This window comes from Rhinoderma darwinii, chromosome 4, assembly GCF_050947455.1.
Source record: "Rhinoderma darwinii isolate aRhiDar2 chromosome 4, aRhiDar2.hap1, whole genome shotgun sequence".
In the NCBI taxonomy this organism is placed as follows: domain Eukaryota; kingdom Metazoa; phylum Chordata; class Amphibia; order Anura; family Rhinodermatidae; genus Rhinoderma; species Rhinoderma darwinii.
In genome coordinates this window covers 305,579,736-305,598,532 of record NC_134690.1, presented here as the reverse complement: position 1 = coordinate 305,598,532, position 18,797 = coordinate 305,579,736, and the positions used below count along the sequence as shown (strand labels likewise).

Genomic DNA, 18,797 nt, shown 5'->3' with positions numbered 1-18,797 from the left:
GCAAGGTGAAGCGCCACAACGCTGTCTTACACCTGCTGAGCCTGGGCAAGAAAAGCCACACAGGGCAGGAGCTGCTGCTGTGCATCAAGGAGGAAATTGCACGCTGGCTGTCTCCTCTGAAACTCACACTGGGCAATGTTGTCTCTGATAACGGGAAGAACGTTGTGGCTGCACTGCGTCTAGGTCACCTGACACACGCTCCTTGCATTTCACATGTGATCAATCTGGTCATAACATGCTTCTTAAAGTCATATGTTGGTTTGAAGGGTGTGCTGGCCATGTCCAGGAGGGTTTGTGTTCGCTTTAGACGTTCGTATGCATTTAAGCACGCCCTCCTGGACTTGCAGCGTCAAAACAATCTCCCAGAACACAGCCTGATTTGCGACGTTCCAACACGCTGGAATTTCCCCCTGCACATGTTGGACCGTCTGTACGAACAGCGGAAAGCCGTGAATGATTTCCTGATGCAGCAGACAGGCAGCGTTTGGAGCCAGTGTAATTTCGAGCTCAGGCACTGGCAGCTAGTTAGAGACGCATGTCGCGTTTTGATGCCCTTTGAAGAGGCCACACGATTTGTGAGCCGTGACGCTAGCGGAATGAACGATGTTATGCCGCTGATATTCATTATGGAGCAAACGCTCACAGCGATGATTCAGCAAAGGATGGAGGAAGGATCAAATCGGGCTATGGATGTTGAGGAGGAGGAGGAGGATGATGAGGAAACAGGACCTGAAGAGGAGCTGGATTTGGAGATGGAATCACAGGAAGGGATAGGGGACAAGGCAGCCGCACAACATGACAGTGATGGTGATGACGAGTCTGACGACGACCTTGATGATGGACAACCATGGCAGTATGGGGCGGAGATGGAACCAACCGGGCCCTCTGAAACGCTGGCCAGGATGGCGAGCTGTATGCTTCGTCACTTGCGCGCTGACTATCGTATTGTTAGCATGAAGCAAAGAGATGAGTACTGGATAGCCACACTTTTAGACCCTCGGTATAAAGCCAGAATGGGGGAGTTTTTTGCGCCTTCCGAGAGGGAGGCAAAATTGGCTTATTATCGAGAGAAGCTATGCAGCCAGCTTATCATGGCTTTCAAACGACAAACACCTGCTGCAAGCATGTCTGACCGGGGGGCCACTCTCCGCTCCCCACTGTCTCATCGTTCCACCGCCTCTGGCAGAGCTACCTCTGCAATAGGCGGCAGCAGCGGCGGCGGCAGCAGCAGCCAATTCAGTTTGAAAAATATGATGAACCAGTATTACAGGTTCGGTCAGAACTAGTTCGGTCCGAATCGAACTTTTTCATGAAATTCGGCGAACCAGCCGAACCGAACTTTTCATAAGTTCGCTCATCTCTAATAGTGGCCTTCAGCTAGTCTGCATTGTTGGGTCTGGTGTCTCTCATCTTCCTCTTGGCAATACCCCATAGATTCTCTGTGATACTGTGGTTATTAAACCAGGTATTTGTACGTTTGCCAGTGTGGGCAGGTGCCAAGTCCTGCTGGAAAATGAAATCAGCATCTCCATAAAGCTTGTCAGCAGAGGGAAGCATGAACTGCTCTAAAATTTCCTGGTAGACGGCTGCGTTGACTCTGGATTTGATATAACACAGTGGACCAACACTGTTGCTCAGTGGACCTGTTTTCAGATAAAAGTCAATTTTGCATTTCATTTGGAAATCAAGGTCCCGGAGTCTGGAGGAAGAGTGGAGAGGCATCAATCCAATTTTCTTGCGGTCCAGTGTGAAGTCTCCACAGTCAGTGGACAACATTTTTACATCCAATACCCTGACCTGACACACATCGTAGTCACCAAAGGGATGTTCACCATCACCAGGTCCAGCACCTAAACAACCAGGTTCACTCGTACCTGGACTGTGCCCTTTCTCCGTCAGAAGTCCTGATCCCAGACCCCATGGACTTTTGGGTCAGCAGATTGGATCATTGGCAAGAACTGGCCCAGTTTGCCATGGGTGTACTGTCTTGTCCACCCTCCAGTGTAGGGTCAGAGAGGGTATTCAGCGCGGCAGGGGGCTTCGTCACCCCTAAGCGAACAAGATTGTCTGCCAACAGCTTGGAAAATCTCACGTTTCTGAAAATGAATCAAGCATGGATCGGTGAGGATTTTAAAACCCCTGTGCCTGATGCCACTGATTAGATCTGACATTGCTGCTGCTGCCCCACCACAGGGCTTTGTCCTGTGACTGTCCAGTCTCTTTTAATGTGCTACTACTACTACTACTACTACTACCACCACCCTTGCTGTCCGTTGGCTACCTCTACTACCACCAATACACCTCCACTGCCGTCTGCTACAAGCAGGCCTGAGGCCTCCCCCACCACAGGGCTTAGTCCTGTGACTGTCCAGTCTCTTTTAATGTGCTGCTACTACTACTACTACTACCACCACCCTTGCTGTCCGTTGGCTACCTCTACTACTACCAATACACCTCCACTGCCGTCTGCTGCAAGCAGGCCTGAGGCCTGACCCACCACAGGGCTTTGTCCTGTAACTGTCCAGTGTCTTTTAATGTGCTGCTACTACTACTACCACCCTTGCTGTCCGTTGGCTACCTCTACTACCACCAATACACCTCCACTGCCGTCTGCTACAAGCAGGCCTGCCCTACCACAGGGCTTTGTCTGTGACTGTCCAGTCTGTTTTAATGTGCTGCTACTACTACTACTACCACCACCCGTGCTGTCTGTTGGCTACCTCTACTACCACCAATACACCTCCACTGCCGTCTGCTACAAGCAGGCCTGGAGGGCTTGTGAAAAGCCATTGCTTGTTGCTTTTACATCCATGTATGGATGAACCCCGGCAGGCATCTGCCAATAAAAAGGGTACATTTTTGGAGGGCTTGTGAAAAGCCATTACTTGTTGCTTTTACATCCATGTATGGATGAACCCCGGCAGGCATCTGCCAATAAAAAGGGTACATTTTTGGAGGGCTTGTGAAAAGCCATTGCTTGTTGCTTTTACATCCATGTATGGATGAACCCTGGCAGGCATCTGCCAATAAAAAGGGTAAATTTTTGGGAGGGCTTGTGAAAAGCCATTGCTTGTTGCTTTTACATCCATGTATGGATGAACCCCGGCAGGCATCTGCCACCATAAAGGGTACATTTTTTGAGGGCTTGTCAAAAGCCATTGCTTCTTCTTTTACCACCTTATATGTATGAACCCTGGCAGGCAGCAGCCGCCTAAAATGGTTAATTTTTGTACCTTTTTTAACAATGCATTAAGCATACAACATGCACAAGTGCAGTGGTTTCTGTTAGTTATCACCATGTCCCATCCGTTTTCCTATAGCCATATATGTTGGCGTAACTTTGACACTAACTTTGCCTTAAAGACAGCTCAAAAGTACTTGGATACACTCATGGGTGACCTAAGAGTGTTATACAGAGCTTCTAGGGCTTTTAAACAGTGTTATACACGATTTTTAGGGGCTTTCTTGTATTACAGGTTCGGTCAGAACTAGTTCGGTCCGAATCGAACTTTTTCATGAAATTCGGCGAACCAGCCGAACCGAACTTTTCATAAGTTCGCTCATCTCTAATAGTGGCCTTCAGCTAGTCTGCATTGTTGGGTCTGGTGTCTCTCATCTTCCTCTTGGCAATACCCCATAGATTCTCTGTGATACTGTGGTTATTAAACCAGGTATTTGTACGTTTGCCAGTGTGGGCAGGTGCCAAGTCCTGCTGGAAAATGAAATCAGCATCTCCATAAAGCTTGTCAGCAGAGGGAAGCATGAACTGCTCTAAAATTTCCTGGTAGACGGCTGCGTTGACTCTGGATTTGATATAACACAGTGGACCAACACTGTTGCTCAGTGGTCCAAAGACCTGTTTTCAGATAAAAGTAAATTTTGCATTTCATTTGGAAATCAAGGTCCCGGAGTCTGGAGGAAGAGTGGAGAGGCATCAATCCAATTTTCTTGCGGTCCAGTGTGGTCTCCACAGTCAGTGATGGTTTGGGGAGCCATGTCATCTGCTGGTGTTGGTACACTGTGTTATAAGGGGATTGCTGTATGTACAATTTCCTAATGTAATCTTTGTTGTTATTTACGTATTTGGATGTATACATGGTTGTACAAGTTGTATTTGAATGTAATATGTCGCTCTTGGAAGGTACTGGTTCTACTTGCGGAGATCCAGCTGGTGTAGGGAGTTTTACAAGCAATGCACCCAGGAAAAAGTATGCAAATTAGCTCTCCTGCAGAAGAAAACTGTGTAGTGCCACCTATAGGTAGCTACTCTGTAATCACTCTCTGACTTATCAAAGAGCATTGAAACATGACTAGGAATATCAGCCAAACCAGAGACAGCACTGTTTTCGCTCCTCGTCAGTAAAGAGTAGGGTACTGGTTGACGCGGTGAGACTAAGTGCTCCTGCAGGCACAGTCTTAATGCTTTTGCAGGCACTCTTGCTGCTGAAGTTAGGAGAAGGGCATAGTTTTGCTGTCATAAAAAACTGTACTTCCTCTCTGAGGGTATGTTCACACGGCCTATTTACGGACGTAATTCGGGCGTTTTTGCCCCGAATTACGTCTGAAAATAGCGCCTCAATAGCGCTGACAAACATCTGCCCATTGAAAGCAATGGGCAGACGTTTGTCTGTTCACACGAGGCGTAATTTACGCGCCTCTGTCAAATGACGGCGCGTAAATAGACGCCCGCGTCAAAGAAGTGACCTGTCACTTCTTTGGCCGTAATTGGAGCCGTTATTCATTGACTCCAATGAATAGCAGCGCCAATTACGTCCGTAATGGACGCGGCGTTCAAGCGCCTGCACATGCCGTTACGGCTGAAATTACGGGGATGTTTTCAGGCTGAAACATCCCCGTAATTTCAGCCGTTACGGACGCCCTCGTGTGAACATACCCTAACAACTGAGATCAGTGAAAGCTCCTCCTCTTCTGCCAGTACTGACCGTGGCTACATTGTAAGGCCCCATGCACACGACCGTGCCCGCAATCACTGCCCGCGATTGCGGGAACGGCCGCCGACTGACAGCCGCATTTTCGGGCTGTGCTCCCATACAAAGTATGGGAGCACGGCCCGCAAAATGCAAAAGAACGGACATGTTCCATAATTTCCAGAACATTTCCACGGCATGGACACCCTTCCGTAGTGCTACGGAAAGGTGCCAGCGTTCAATGAAAGTGAATGGGTCCGTTTTTGCAGGCCGCAATTGCGGTCCACAAAAACTGAGGTTTTTTACAGTTGTGTGCATGGGGCATAAGACAGGTCAAGTGACCGGGTTCTTTATTTCTAATGATACTCTGTGTACTAAGGTTTCGTTCACATCTGTGTTGGAGGCTCTGATACTAGAGAAAATAGAGGAGCATGCTACGTTATTGTCTCCGGTAAATCTACGGATACCCCGACCGATGGAAAGCCGACGGAGCCCAATAAAGTCAACGGGTTCCGTCAGCCTCTGATGGTATCTGTTGTGCAACGGAACCTTTGCCTTTGTTGTTCTCTTGTTCTGATCCTCTGATGGAGCATAACTACGGAACACACCGACGCAGGTGTGAATGAAGCCTAGGACAAGAGGGAAACAGATATGCACATATGTATTATGTCAGATAATTATTTAAAAATACATTAGTAACCATTTGTCTTCACATTTGGCTATCTAGGACAAGATTCAAAATATAGCATATGATAAAGACATATGTAAATCCCTATCGATTTCGGTGACAAATGATATCCTTGGTGAGGTGAAGGAAATGCCATTTGACCATTATAAATATGTTGTCCAGGTGATCTTTATTGAGAAAAAAGAACAAGGGACCAGGGTAAGTGTGCATTATATGCAGTATTACACAACTACTCTTTTCTATTGCTTTAGTCATAGATACAATACAAACACATCCAGGCATTGTTTTTTTTTATATGCTTTTTAAGGCCATGTTCATATTTTTAGTGCAAATTTTATATCAGGGTATGTGTCTCAATTACAAGAAATTAGATTTTTTCATTTGCCTGGATTTTTCTTTCACCAAGTCAATCTGCCCATCTTCTATTTTGATAATTTGAGAATGCTTTCTCAACTTGGCATGACCAATTTGGGTTCTCAGGCATGATAAAAGCTGCACTTGTTTCCCCTGTTAAATAGACATCTGATTTCATGGAAAGAGAGGCTCTTACTACCAGCCTTTTCAGTGCCATTATGTATATGACTTTCACCTTTTAGAATACTGCATTCTAAGGCCAGGGTCACACACACAGTTTTGGTGCAGTTTTTGGCTAAGTTTTTTTTTATCCAAACACAAGAATGAAAGGAGATGCATCAGTCTTTTCTTTATACCTTTCCTTCATTTTCTATCCACTACTAGCTTTGGCTCAAAAAAACTGAGCCAAAAAATGTAATACTGGCCGAAAGGTGAATTTTTTTATTTTTAACTAAACTAGATTCTTTTTTGTGTAAGAGACTTAAAAATTAGATGTTATTTTTGTTTTCTGAAGGCAGGGGTGTAGTTAGGGGGGCAGGCGATAGCATATGCCCTGGGCACAACTAGGAGGGAAGGATGGGGGAGTGCCACAGCATCGCTACTGGCCAGGTGCCAGTACATTAACCATAGCAACTGCTATGGGGCCCGCGGCATAGGGGGCCCATGTCGCCCAGTCCATAATGTGCTGGGCCAGGCGGCACGGGTCCCCTTATTCTTGGTGGCATCACCCGCACTGGTCATCTAGGGCCCCAGACGACTGACACATTCATTTGTAACTGTTCTTAGGGCGCAGATACAATTGAATACTATGGCGGAGCAAGGAGCTAGCTCCCAGCTCTGCCATTCACTATGGTGCTGGGACAGAATCCCTGCGCAGGCCAGTGCAATGATATCAATGGATTGTGCTTGCCTACGCAAGGATTCTGTCTTATAGGCTGCTGAGAAGGCTGTGGTACTGCTTCTTTCATCGCGGAAACGAGACTAGGTGAGTACAAGGTTTTTTTATTTGTTTGGGCTGTTTGTCGCTATCTACAAAGGGGGGGGCTCTATGGCACTATCAACAGGGTGCTGTGTGGCTTTATCTACAAGGGGGTCTGTGTGCCACTATCTACAAAGAGAGGTTGAGTGGCACTATCTACAAGGGGGGCTGTGAGTCTTTATCTACAAGGGGGGTGTGTGGAACTATCTACAGGGCGTGTGTGGCACTATCTACAAGGCGGGCAGTGTGGCTTTACCTACAAGGGAGTGTGTGGCACTGTCTACAAGGGAAGTGTTGCACTATCTACTGTGGGGGTTGTTGCAATATCTGTGGGGAGGCTGTATGGCAGTATCTACAAAGGGTGTGTGGCTCTACAGGGGGGGTCTGTTTGGCACTATCTACAAGAAGAGGCTGTTCATTAATTCACAATATAGTCTCATTAGCCTCAGTTATACAATCTGTTTTAGTCAGTCACTGACCTCTTTCATCTATTTTCTTTTAATTTATTGTTATGTTAACTACCTTATATAACTATATTGCTTGTAAAATGTACAATTAGTTTTATGCTCGAGTTACTTAAAAAAAAATTAGGTAGAGAAAGCAAAAATGGCGAGTGGGAACATGTTGGGAAAAAAGTAGAAGGTGGAGCGCCGAACTGAATCTTTGACCCGGGTGCAAGATAACATTGCTATGCCTCTGCTGAAGGTTTTCTATAGGAATACTTCTAGCCCCTTAAAACGAGTCCTCTAAACACGATGCCAGATATGCTGTCATGGTCTGTGACAGATTCGGAGTCCAGTGGCTGAAACAATCAGGCAGGAGGGTGCATATAGAAACAGTAGTTAAGTAATAGTCCAAGTTTGTTACACAGTTAAGCGATAATAGGTAGTAGCGAGAGGAACTAGACTATAAGCAGGAAGCTCAATAGTCTGGAAAGGAGGTACTGAAAGGCGGTACTGCAAGGCCCAGGCTTATATAGGAGCCACAATGGTAGGACCAATTAGGCAATCAAGGTAATGGAGAGGCAGGAAAAAAGAGAAGCTGGATTCAGCAGTGGAGCTGACTAGTGCAGCAACACAGGGGTAGTGCGGTCTGACCCAGTGGGACAAGCTGGGTAGGACATTGGGAGTAGTAGTCCTTTATGACGGTGTTCACGGTGACAGGGTCCGCCTTCACTAAAGCTCCCACACTCCTTGGGCTGGCACAGTGATGAGAGGGTTGCACTTAGATAATGATGGTAGTTGTCCCGGGGCACACCTGTGTAAATATCTCCTGGCTGGTGGAAGGTGGGGTGCCCTTGATGGTGTAGTACAAATGATAGGCAGGAGACTGTAGTAAAGTTCAACAAAAAAACTCATGGTTCCTTTACTGATGGTAAGTTGGAGAAAACTTCTAAGATGGAGGCACACATTTATTATAAAACTGTTTTCCAACAATCGACTGGCTGTGCTGGAGCAAGGTTCCCAAATCTCAATTTCAATCTCGAATTCAGCAATTCTGTTGCTCTGATTCAATTCCTCAAATTATACTTTCTGTCCTATGCAGTTCCCAATGGCAGGGTGCACATATATCTAAATTTCCTGCAATTCCTATCTGTGATGCGCAGATCTTTTACAAAAAAAGCAACATGTAAGCTGCTAAAAGCTGTGGAGCCAGGCCGGAAGCCTATGACTCAGTCGTGACTGTGAGGCCCAGGGAAAACTTTTCCTCACAGACTGTTCCTCTGTGCTCCTCAGAGCACTTATCCTCTTCTCACCATATCCTAAGCTGAACTGAACACACACTGGACAGGGAGGGGGCAAGTCCATGCTGATATGAAAAATAATGAAGATAGAGACCTGCTCCAGCCACAGCATGCCCAACACCTCTTAAAGGGAAGGTGTCACGAAATATTATTTTTTATATAATATTGCTTTTAGTATGTCATTAAAATAAATTTTATTTATTTGTGTTTTTGTGTTGTACTTTTTACTTTTTTCTTTCTTTTACTTCTCTATGGGGGCTGCCATTTTTTTTCTATCTCCGTATGTGTCGATTAACGACACATACAGAGATGGAATACGGCACATACATCCCCATGGAGAATGCGAACGGGAGCCGTTCCATTCACTATAGCGTACGCCGTCTGTGTGGGAAAAGTATTCCCTTTCAGGTCTCTTTTGGTGGTAGGTCTGCTACCGGCAGTGCCTTCGTGGATTCAGGGTCTTCTGCTAATATTATGTCTGTGGAATTTGCTATGTCTCTAGCTATGCCTTTGATTGATTTGCCTAAACCTGTCCCGGTAGTATGTATCGACTCCACTCCTCTTGCTAATGTTTATTTTACACAGCATAGCCCTGTTTTTGAACTCCTTGTTGGCGCCATGCATTTGGAGCAGTGCTCTGTACTGTTAATGTAGGGATTATCGTCCGATTTGATTTTAGGCCTTCCAAGGTTGCAGTTGCATAATCCCATGTTTGACTGGAATACTGGGGATCTTACCAAATGGGGTAATGAATGGTTGACGTCATGTTTTTCTGTTAATTCTATTTCTCCCCCTGAGGAGGTGAACACGCTACCTGAGTTTGTTCAGGACTTCGCGGATGTTTTCTCTAAGGAGGCCTCCGAAGTATTACCTCCTCATAGAGAATACGATTGCGCAATCAATTTGGTACCAGGAGCTAAGCTCCCTAAGGGTAGGATATTTAATCTCTCTTGTCCCGAACGTGAAGCCATGAGAGAGTATATCCAGGAATGCCTGGCCAAGGGTTACATTCACCCCTCTACTTCTCCGGTAGGTGCTGGCTTCTTCTTCGTAGGGAAGAAGGATGGTGGTCTTAGGCCGTGCATTGACTACTGGAACTTGAATAAGGTCACTGTAAGGAACCAGTACCCCCTTCCTTTGATTCCTGATCTCTTCAATCAGGTTCAGGGGGCCCAATGGTTCTCTAAGTTTGATCTACGGGGGGCTTATAAGCAGCCGTAAGAGGTCAAAGAGGGGGACGAGTGGAAGACTGCGTTTAACACGCCCGAAGGTCATTTCGAATACCTCGTCATGCCCTTTGGGTTGTGTAATGCTCCCGCGGTCTTCCAGAATTTCATAAATGATATTTTAAGAGACTACCTGGGTGTATTTCTTGTAGTGTACCTTGAAGACATACTTGTGTTTTCCAAGGACTGGTCCTCCCACATTGAGCATGTCAGGAAGGTGCTCCAGGCCTTCGGGAAAACAAACTGTTTGCTAAGACCGAAAAATGTGTGTTTGGGGTACAGGAGATACAATTTTTGGGTCAAATCCTCACTCCTCATGAATTCCGCCTGGACCCCGCCAAGGTCCAGGCTGTGGCGGAATGGGTCCAACCTGCCTCCCTGAAGGCGTTACAGTGCTTCCTAGGGTTCGCTAACTATTACAGGAGATTTATTGCTAACTTCTCGGTCATCGCTAAGCCTCTTACGGATCTCACTCGCAAAGGTGCTGATCTCCTCCACTGGCCTTCTGAGGCTGTCCAGGCTTTTGAGGTACTTAAGAAGTGCTTTATCTCGGCCCCAGTGCTGGTTCACCCAACCAAATGGAGCCATTCATCGTGGAGGTTGAAGCCTCCAAGGTGGGAGTGGGTGCTGTCTTGTCCCAGGGTACCAGGTCCCTCACCCATCTCCGTCCCTGTGCCTACTTCTCCAGGAAGTTTTCGCCCACTGAGAGTAACATGATATTGGCAACCGCGAACTCTTAGCCATTAAATGGGCATTTGAAGAGTGGTGCCACTTCCTGGAGGGGGCTAGGCACCAGGTAACGGTCCTTACCGACCACAAGAATCTGGTTTTCTTAGAATCTGCCCGGATGCTAAACCCGAGACAAGCTCGATGGGCGTTATTTTTTACCAGATTCAACTTTTTGGTCACCTATAGGGCTGGGTCTAAAAATTTTAAGGCTGATGCACTGTCGCGTAGCTTCATGGCCAGCCCTCCTCCGGAGGAAGATCCTGCTTGTGTTTTGCCTCCAGGTATAATAATTTCCTCTATTGATTCTGATTTAGTCTCCGAAATTGCGGCTGATCAAGGTTCAGCTCCCAGGAACCTTCCTGAGAACAAGCTGTTTGTTCCCCTGCAATTCCGGCTAAGGGTACTTAGGGAAAATCATGACTCTGCACTATCTGGCCATCCAGGCATCCTGGGTACCAAGCACCTCATTGCCAGAAACTACTGGTGGCCTGGGATGCCTAAAGACGTTAAGGCCTACGTCGCCGCTTGTGAGGTTTGTGCTAGGTCCAAGACTCCCAGGTCCCGACCAGCGGGCTTACTATATTCTTTGCCCATTCCCCAGAGACCTTGGACCCATATCTCCATGGATTTTATCATCGATTTGCCTCCATCTCAAGGCAAGTCGGTGGTGTGGGTTGTAGTAGACCGCTTCAGTAAGATGTGCCACTTTGTGCCCCTCAAGAAACTACCCAATGCTAAGACGTTAGCTACCTTGTTTGTCAAACACATCCTGCGTCTCCATGAGGTTCCTGTCAATATTGTTTCTGATAGAGGGGTACAATTTGTTTCATTGTTTTGGAGAGCCTTCTGTAAAAAGTTGGAGATTGATCTGTCCTTCTCCTCGGCCTTCCATCCTGAAACTAATGGCCAAACGGAGAGGACTAATCAGTCTCTAGAACAATATTTAAGGTTTTTATCTCTGACTGTCAACATGATTGGGTCTCATTCAATCCCCTCGCCGAATTTTCCCTTAATAACCGGGTCAGTAACTCGTCAGGGGTCTCCCCGTTTTTCTGTAATTTTGGGTTTAATCCTCGGTTCTCCTCCGTTTCACCTGGTAATTCCAACAATCCCGAGGTAGAGGTCATTCATCGGGAACTGTGCACTGTCTGGGCCCAGATTCAGAAGAACCTAGAGGCGTCCCAGAGCATACAAAAGACTCAGGCAGATAGAAGACATTCTGCTAACCCCTTGTTTGTGGTCGGGGATCTGGTGTGGCTATCTTCAAAGAATTTGCGCCTTAAAGTCCCGTCCAAGAAGTTTGCTCCCCGATTTATAGGGCCGTACAAGGTCATTGAAGTCCTTAACCCTGTCTCCTTCCGATTGGAGTTGCCCCCGTCTTTTCGAGTACACAACGTGTTTCATGCCTTCCTCCTTAAATGCTGCTCCCCGTCCTTGGCTCCCTCGAGGAAACCTCCGGTCCCTGTACTCTAATTCTACCCCCTCAGGGGTGAGGTGGCCAAGATCGTGGACAGCAAGATGGTCCAAGGCTCCCTCCAGTACCTAGTCCATTGGAGAGGATACGGGCCTGACGAGAGGACTTGGGTACCCGCCCGGGATGTTCACGCTGGGGTATTGCTCAGGAGGTTCCACCTTCGTTTACCCAATAAACCAGGTCCACCTAGAAAGGGTCCGGTGGCCCCTCATAAAAGGGGGGGGGTACTGTAAAGCTTCTGCGTCGACGCCCGTGGGTATTCAGTCTGCACCTGCTCCTATGTCTGTGAGACTGACTCCATCTTCCACCACTCAGGATGGCAGGCTTAGGAGTGGGAGAGCCTATCACAGCCTGGCCAGACGGAGCTAGCTCCCGCCCAATGTCTATTTATACCTGCCTTTCCTGTTCCTCCTTTGCCTGTGATTCTGCTCTGCTTGTTTCCTGGCTCTGCTGCTGCTGCTTGAACTACTGATCCTCTGCTTGCTTTTGACCTTGGATTACTGACCACTTTCCTGCTCAGCGTTTTGTACCTCGTGCACTCCTGGTTTGACTCGGCTCGTTCACTACTCTCGTTGCTCACGGTGTCTCTGTGGGCAGCTGCCCCGTTTTCCTAGCTTCTTTGTACCCTTGTCTGTTTGTCTGTCGTGCACTTACTGAGCGTAGGGATCGTCGCCCAGTTGTACCCCGTCGCCTAGGACGGGTCGTTGCAAGTAGGCAGGGACTGAGTGGCGGGTAGATTAGGGCTCACCTGTCTGTCTCCCTACCCCGTCATTACACATGATAGGCAATAATGCTTAGGAAAACAAAGTATTATACAAAGTATTGCTGCTTCAAGTCCCCTAGTGGGACAAGAAATTGTTTTTAATTTAATTTAATAAAAATTTAAAAAGTACCCTTAAAAAATGAAACCCTTTTTCATAATTTTTTTTCATATTTTTAAATGGCCCACCTTAAGAAAAATATACATATTAGGTCCTGCCGAAATTCTTATGACCCATGGAATTAAGACAACTTAGTTTTACTGCACGACACATGGCATTAAAACCCTCCCCCTCCACAAAAAACTATGACAGACTTGCTTTCTTTTTTCCACTCCCTCTCACAATAAAATTTATAAAAATTTGTCAATACATTACATGTAATCCAAAATTGTACCAATAAAAACTACAAGTCATTCAGCAAAAAATAAACCCTCATACAGCTACATCGACGGGAAAATAAAAAAGTTATGGCTTTCGGAATGCAGCGACATAAAAATGACTATTCTACATGTATTTATTTTGCAAAAGTACTAAAACTTAAAATAAACTATACATATTTACTATCGCCGCATTCATGCCGACCGGTAGAATAGAGTTAACGTTTTTTATTTTCATGGCACATTAAACTACAAATAAACTTATGCAAAACACAATCGCAGATTTGATTTTTGCATACACTTCCAAAAAATGTTTTATGAAAACGAGTTGATAAATTATATATACCCCAACTTGGTGCCATCAAAAAATAAAACTTGTACCGCAAAAAAACCAAACCTTTTTTGCAGCTACATCGACTGTAGAATAAAAAAGTTATTGCTCTTGGAATGCACCAATGAAACAACCCCCCCCCCCCCCAAAAAAAACTGCTTGATCCCCAAGCCCCAAAGTTGGTCAGACTTTTACGGGTTAAAGAGCAATTATCTTCAGTTGAAGTTATAACTGTTCAGAGTTCATTACCAATACTATATCACATCTTCCTTTGAATTACAAATACTATATTACATTTTTCTGTGGATTACAAGTACTATATTACATATTCCTGTGAATTACAAATACTATATTACAGTTTTCTGTGGATTAAAAATTGCAGTGGCGACAAATGCCACTCTTCTGCGTCTAGAATTACAGCTACTTTAACGTCCGCGGCCGCAGACTCCTCTCATCCTGCTGGCGCCTTCCTTCCCGGAGATGCCAGCACATGCGGTGGTCCTGGCCTGCAGTGACCATAAGGGTGCTCAGTCCCGGCCTTAAAGGGCCAGAGCGCAAACATGTTTAGAATTGTCTAATCACCCTGGACTTTAAGGTAGGGCCCTGCCCCTTCACTCATTGCCTGAGCATTGTTGTGTTTTCCCGTGTCAGTCTAGCAAATGGTCCCTTAGTATTTTCCTGTTCCCGTTCCTGCTACCGTTTATCCTGTGCTACCTTGTTCCTGTGCATTAATAGAGTTTGAGTCGTGTTGTGTTACACCACGCCTGGTGTTTGCTGCCAAGGTCCCATCTGAGCCTAGCCATTGCTACTGTCTGTACTGCCACAGGTACCCTTGCTCAGACTATAGACTTTACTTGGTACACTGTTTGGCCAGCTGCTATGCTGCTACGGCGGAACTGCCCAGTGGGTCCACAGATCGTGACAGTATGCTCAGGCCATGGACCCCGCTGGTCAACCCAAGACCGTGACGACATCACAAGCCAAGCAGGCGGATATGCTAGTCTGCAAATTATGACAGGACCAACATTGGCTGGATACGCAAGTTGCAGTTCCTCCGACACCTGATCCTATTGCCTTTGCTGTTCCTCCTGCTACTGTACTGACCCCCCGACTACACCACCTGGTAGTGCTCTGATTTTCTCTGCCACTACCTCATCGCTATGATGGATATGCGAGGACCTGCAGGGGATTTCTGAACCAGTGCCAGATTCACTTCAGCCTACATGCCAGAGCATTTTCTACTGACGGCGCAAGGATCGCTTTCATCGTCTCTCTCATTACTGGCAAGGCCCTAGCATGGGCGAATCCCATCTGGCAATGTCAGGGACTGGAGTCTCGGGACTTCCAGTGTTTCCTACAGATTTTTCGCATGCGTTTGAGGAACCTGGACGAGTCTCCTCAGCAGCTGCATCTCCGCTGACCCTTCGCCAGGGGGATATCTCGGTCAGTACATTCAATTCTGCACCCTGGCGGCAGTGCTGTCCTGGAACAACGAGTCCTTGGGGGCTACAGTCTGGCAGAGACTGTCTCCTAAGATTACAGACGATCTGCCACCTACCCCGGCTGGCCTCATACTTTTAGCCACCCGGATTGACATGAGGATCCGGGAGTGATCCCAAGAGGCTCACCGGGAGGCAAGATTCCCACCTGAGGAGTCTATGCAGGTGGACCTGTCTGTCCAGGAGAGACACCACAGACGCGCTTCAGGACTTTGTCTGTATTGCGGCCTCGGAGGCCATATTGTGCGTTGGTGTCCGCAGAAGCAAGTGAAACTCCCGTGCCTAGGATTGGTTGGAGAGACAACCCTAGGTGGAACGGCGATAGGGAGAAAGTTCTCCTCGAGACTGTTCATTTCCGTGACCATAGTGTCTGGTGAAAAGACGCACCGGGTCTCTGCATATCTAGACTCAAGGTCCGCAGCAAACTTAATCTGGAAAGTCCTAGTGGATCTTCTTCAGTTGCCCACAGTCCCCCTGGGGACATCTTTGGCTGTTGCCTCGGTGAATGGACTGCCTCTGCTCGACCCAATCGTAGCTGAGACCAAACCGCTGAAACTCCAAGTTGGAGCCCTTCATTCAGAGCTAATCTCATTTCTTGTTCTGCCCAAAGCTGTCAACGCTGTGCTGCTGGGTCTGCCTTCACTTTGACTACATGCCCCAGTTCTGGACTGGAATTCCAGAGAGGTTCTCCAATGGGGTCTCAAGTGTCGCAATCGCTGTCTGTCGCAGATCCATCTGGTCTAGTCACCTTTGCCTCAGTAATTGGCAGGATTGCCTCCTCAGTACTCTCAATTTGCGTATGTCTTCAGCAAGAAGGAAGCTGAGACGCTCCCTCCACACCGGGTTTATGACTGAGTTCCAGATGCATTCTCTCCCCGTGGCCGGGTATATCCTCTCTCCTTGCCAGAGACTCAGTCCATGTCGATATACATCAAGAAGAATCTGGAGAGGGGTTTCATACAGAAGTCTTCCTCCCCGGCCAGGGCCGGGTACTTCTTTGTCAAGAAAAAAGACGGATCTCTTCGGCCTTACATTGACTACCATGGTCTCAATCAAGTCACGGTCAAAAACAAATATCCATTACCCCTAATCTCCAAACTATTTGACGGCATACGAGGAGCCAAGATATTCTTTAAACTTGATTAGAATCCGTCAAGGTCATGAGTCCTCAGTTTCTTCCAGGTACCAAGGTCTGGCTGTCCTCTAGGAATATCCGATTGAAGGTGCCATCACACAAGTTTTCCCCCAGGTTCCTCTGACCCTTCGAGATCCTGCAACGGATCAACCCTGTCTCCTACAAGCTACAGCTGCCTCCTACCCTCAAGATCCTCAACTCCTTCCATGTCTCCCTTCTGAAGCCTGTGGTCCTGAACTGCAACTCCTAAACTCCTGGTCCTGCAGTTACCTCCAGCGGTTCATCCGATACATTTAAAGTCAAGGAGATCCTGAACACCAAAAAAGTTGGAGGAGGAACCATCTATCTAATGGATTGGAAGGGATTTGGTCCAGAGGAGAGGTCCTGGGAGCCAATGGAGAACCTCAATGCTCCTACCCTCATTAAGAAGTTCCTCTCTCGCTCTGGTTCCAAAAAGAGGGGGGATACTGTAACATCCGCGGCCGCAGACCGAAGACTTCTCTCATCCTGCTGACGCCTTCCTTCCCGGAGATGCCAGCACATGCGGCCGTCCTTGCCTGTGCGAGGTCAGTCCTGGCCTTTAAAGCCCAGCGCACACACATGTTTAGAATTGTCTAACCACCCCGGACTTTAAGAAGGCCCTGCCCCTTCACTCATTGCCTGAGCATTGTTGTGTTTTCCCATGTCAGTCTAACAAATGGTCCCTTAGTGTTTTCCTGTTCCCAGTGTTCCCATTCCTGCTACCTGTATCCTGGCTACCTTGTTCCTGTTCCTTAATAGAGTTGGTGTCGTGTTGTGTTTCACCACGCCTGGTGTCTGCTGCCAAGGTCCCATCTATGCCTAGCCATCGCTACTCAGGTACCACAGGTACCCTTCCTCGGACTATAGACTTTACTTGGTACACTGTTTGGCTAGCTGCTATCTCACTACGGCGGTACAGCCCAGTCTGTCCACATACCCACAGATCGTGACAGCTACTAAGGCAAGATAATCATTCAGCTGCCTTATCTGTCAGTAGGAATAATAAAGCAGTCAGGTCAGCGGTCATAAATTTTCCCACCTCATAATGCAACAGAGTACACCAATCCTCCTTAGGACCCTTTAGGAAAAGTCATTGTTTCCTTCTGTTCCTGTTAAAATAAAGCATAACCTGTTCAAGTTTAACCAGTGTGTTCGTTGCAGCTGATTTATTATTCCAGTTTCAGTTGGCCGTAATCTTTATACATTTTTGGCTCTATATTATGATTGCAATACCCGGATTCCATGCATTATATTGAACCAAATTTAGATCACAACAGGGTTCAATTATTATCAAAATACGGTTCAATAGACCACATGGACTTTGCTGTTACAGTAGTAATACAGAGCTTTATGGCCATGTTTTTCATCCCTTATCTGAGTCTGCTATGGGAATGTGTAGCGCCCATGGCCGCGGGCCGTCGGGTCAGTGAGCGCTGGCTCGCATCTCCTTCCTGGGTGACGCCAGCGCTCACTTACGCTCCGGTCCGCTGTGTCCCGTAGTGTGCGCGCGCACGCTCGCGCCCAGTTTTAAAGGGCCAGCGCATGCACATGTGAACAATCATCATCAACAACATATGATTTCCTGGACTATAAGAAGGGCCCTGCCCTTCTGATCCTTGCCTGAGCATTGTTAGTGTATTCCAAGTCTGTCTTGCAAATGGTCCCATAGTGTTTTCCTGTTCCAGTTGTTACCTGTGCCCTGTTACCCGTATCCTGTATCCCGTGCTGTGTTCCCGTTTCTGAGCCTCTTAGTGTTGGAGTTGTGCCCTACTGCACTTGCAGTTTTTTTGCCACGTCAAGGGTCTTCTGCTACGTCCAGTGTCATCTGCCACGTCTAGTACTGTCCGCCACCTCTGGTGCAACCTGCTGCACCTACCTCCATCTGTGCTGAAGCCACAGCCACTGTCTGGACTAGTTCAGGTACTTGTGTGTTACGAACTGCTATAGACTTTGTATAGACTGTGACTAGGTCAGCTGCCTCTCCACTACAGCGGAGCGGCCTAGTGGGTCCACATAACCTGTGATCGTGACAGAATGTACGTGGTGACCTTATGTTACGGTTATGGGAATCTTATCTTACTCCTTATTTCTCATGAGAAGATGTATTCTTACATGAAAGTTCTCATAAGATGCCTTACTTGCTCTTGATTGGCTCAGCTAGAGTGAACGTCCCATTGTACGTGATTGGCTTAGCTAGAGCCAACGTCCCATTTGTCAGTGATTGGCTGAGCTCAAGCCTACTCCCCTTTGATACTATTGTAATTGCATTCTATCAATAATCCAGAGAAGGATTTGGGGTATACAAAGAATTGTCTCTTTGTGTCTTATGTCTCCCCAATGTATCGATATAACTAATGAATTTGGATCTGAGCAAGTGATTGAAGGGCGTCAGTTGACACACCCATCAAATCTTCAGTCTAAGGGCTCCTTCAGATGAGCGTAATACTCGCCTGTGTGCTGTGCGTTGAAATAGCTCACAGCACACGGACCCATTAATTTCAATTGGGCTATTCAGACATGTGTGAGTTTTCACGCGAGTATCCATTGAGTG

The 18,797-nt window shown here is 47.1% G+C and overlaps 1 protein-coding gene across 1 annotated transcript in view; it reads left to right on the top strand.

Moving 5' to 3' along the window:
* DYNLT2 (dynein light chain Tctex-type 2) overlaps window positions 1–18,797 on the top strand; it is an 80,398-nt gene that overhangs the window by 49,626 nt on the left and 11,975 nt on the right. Inside the window, exon 3 of the mRNA XM_075864367.1 lies at window positions 5,656–5,814. Coding sequence (XP_075720482.1) covers window positions 5,656–5,814 — 159 coding nt within the window. The remainder of the gene's footprint in view (window positions 1–5,655; window positions 5,815–18,797) is intronic.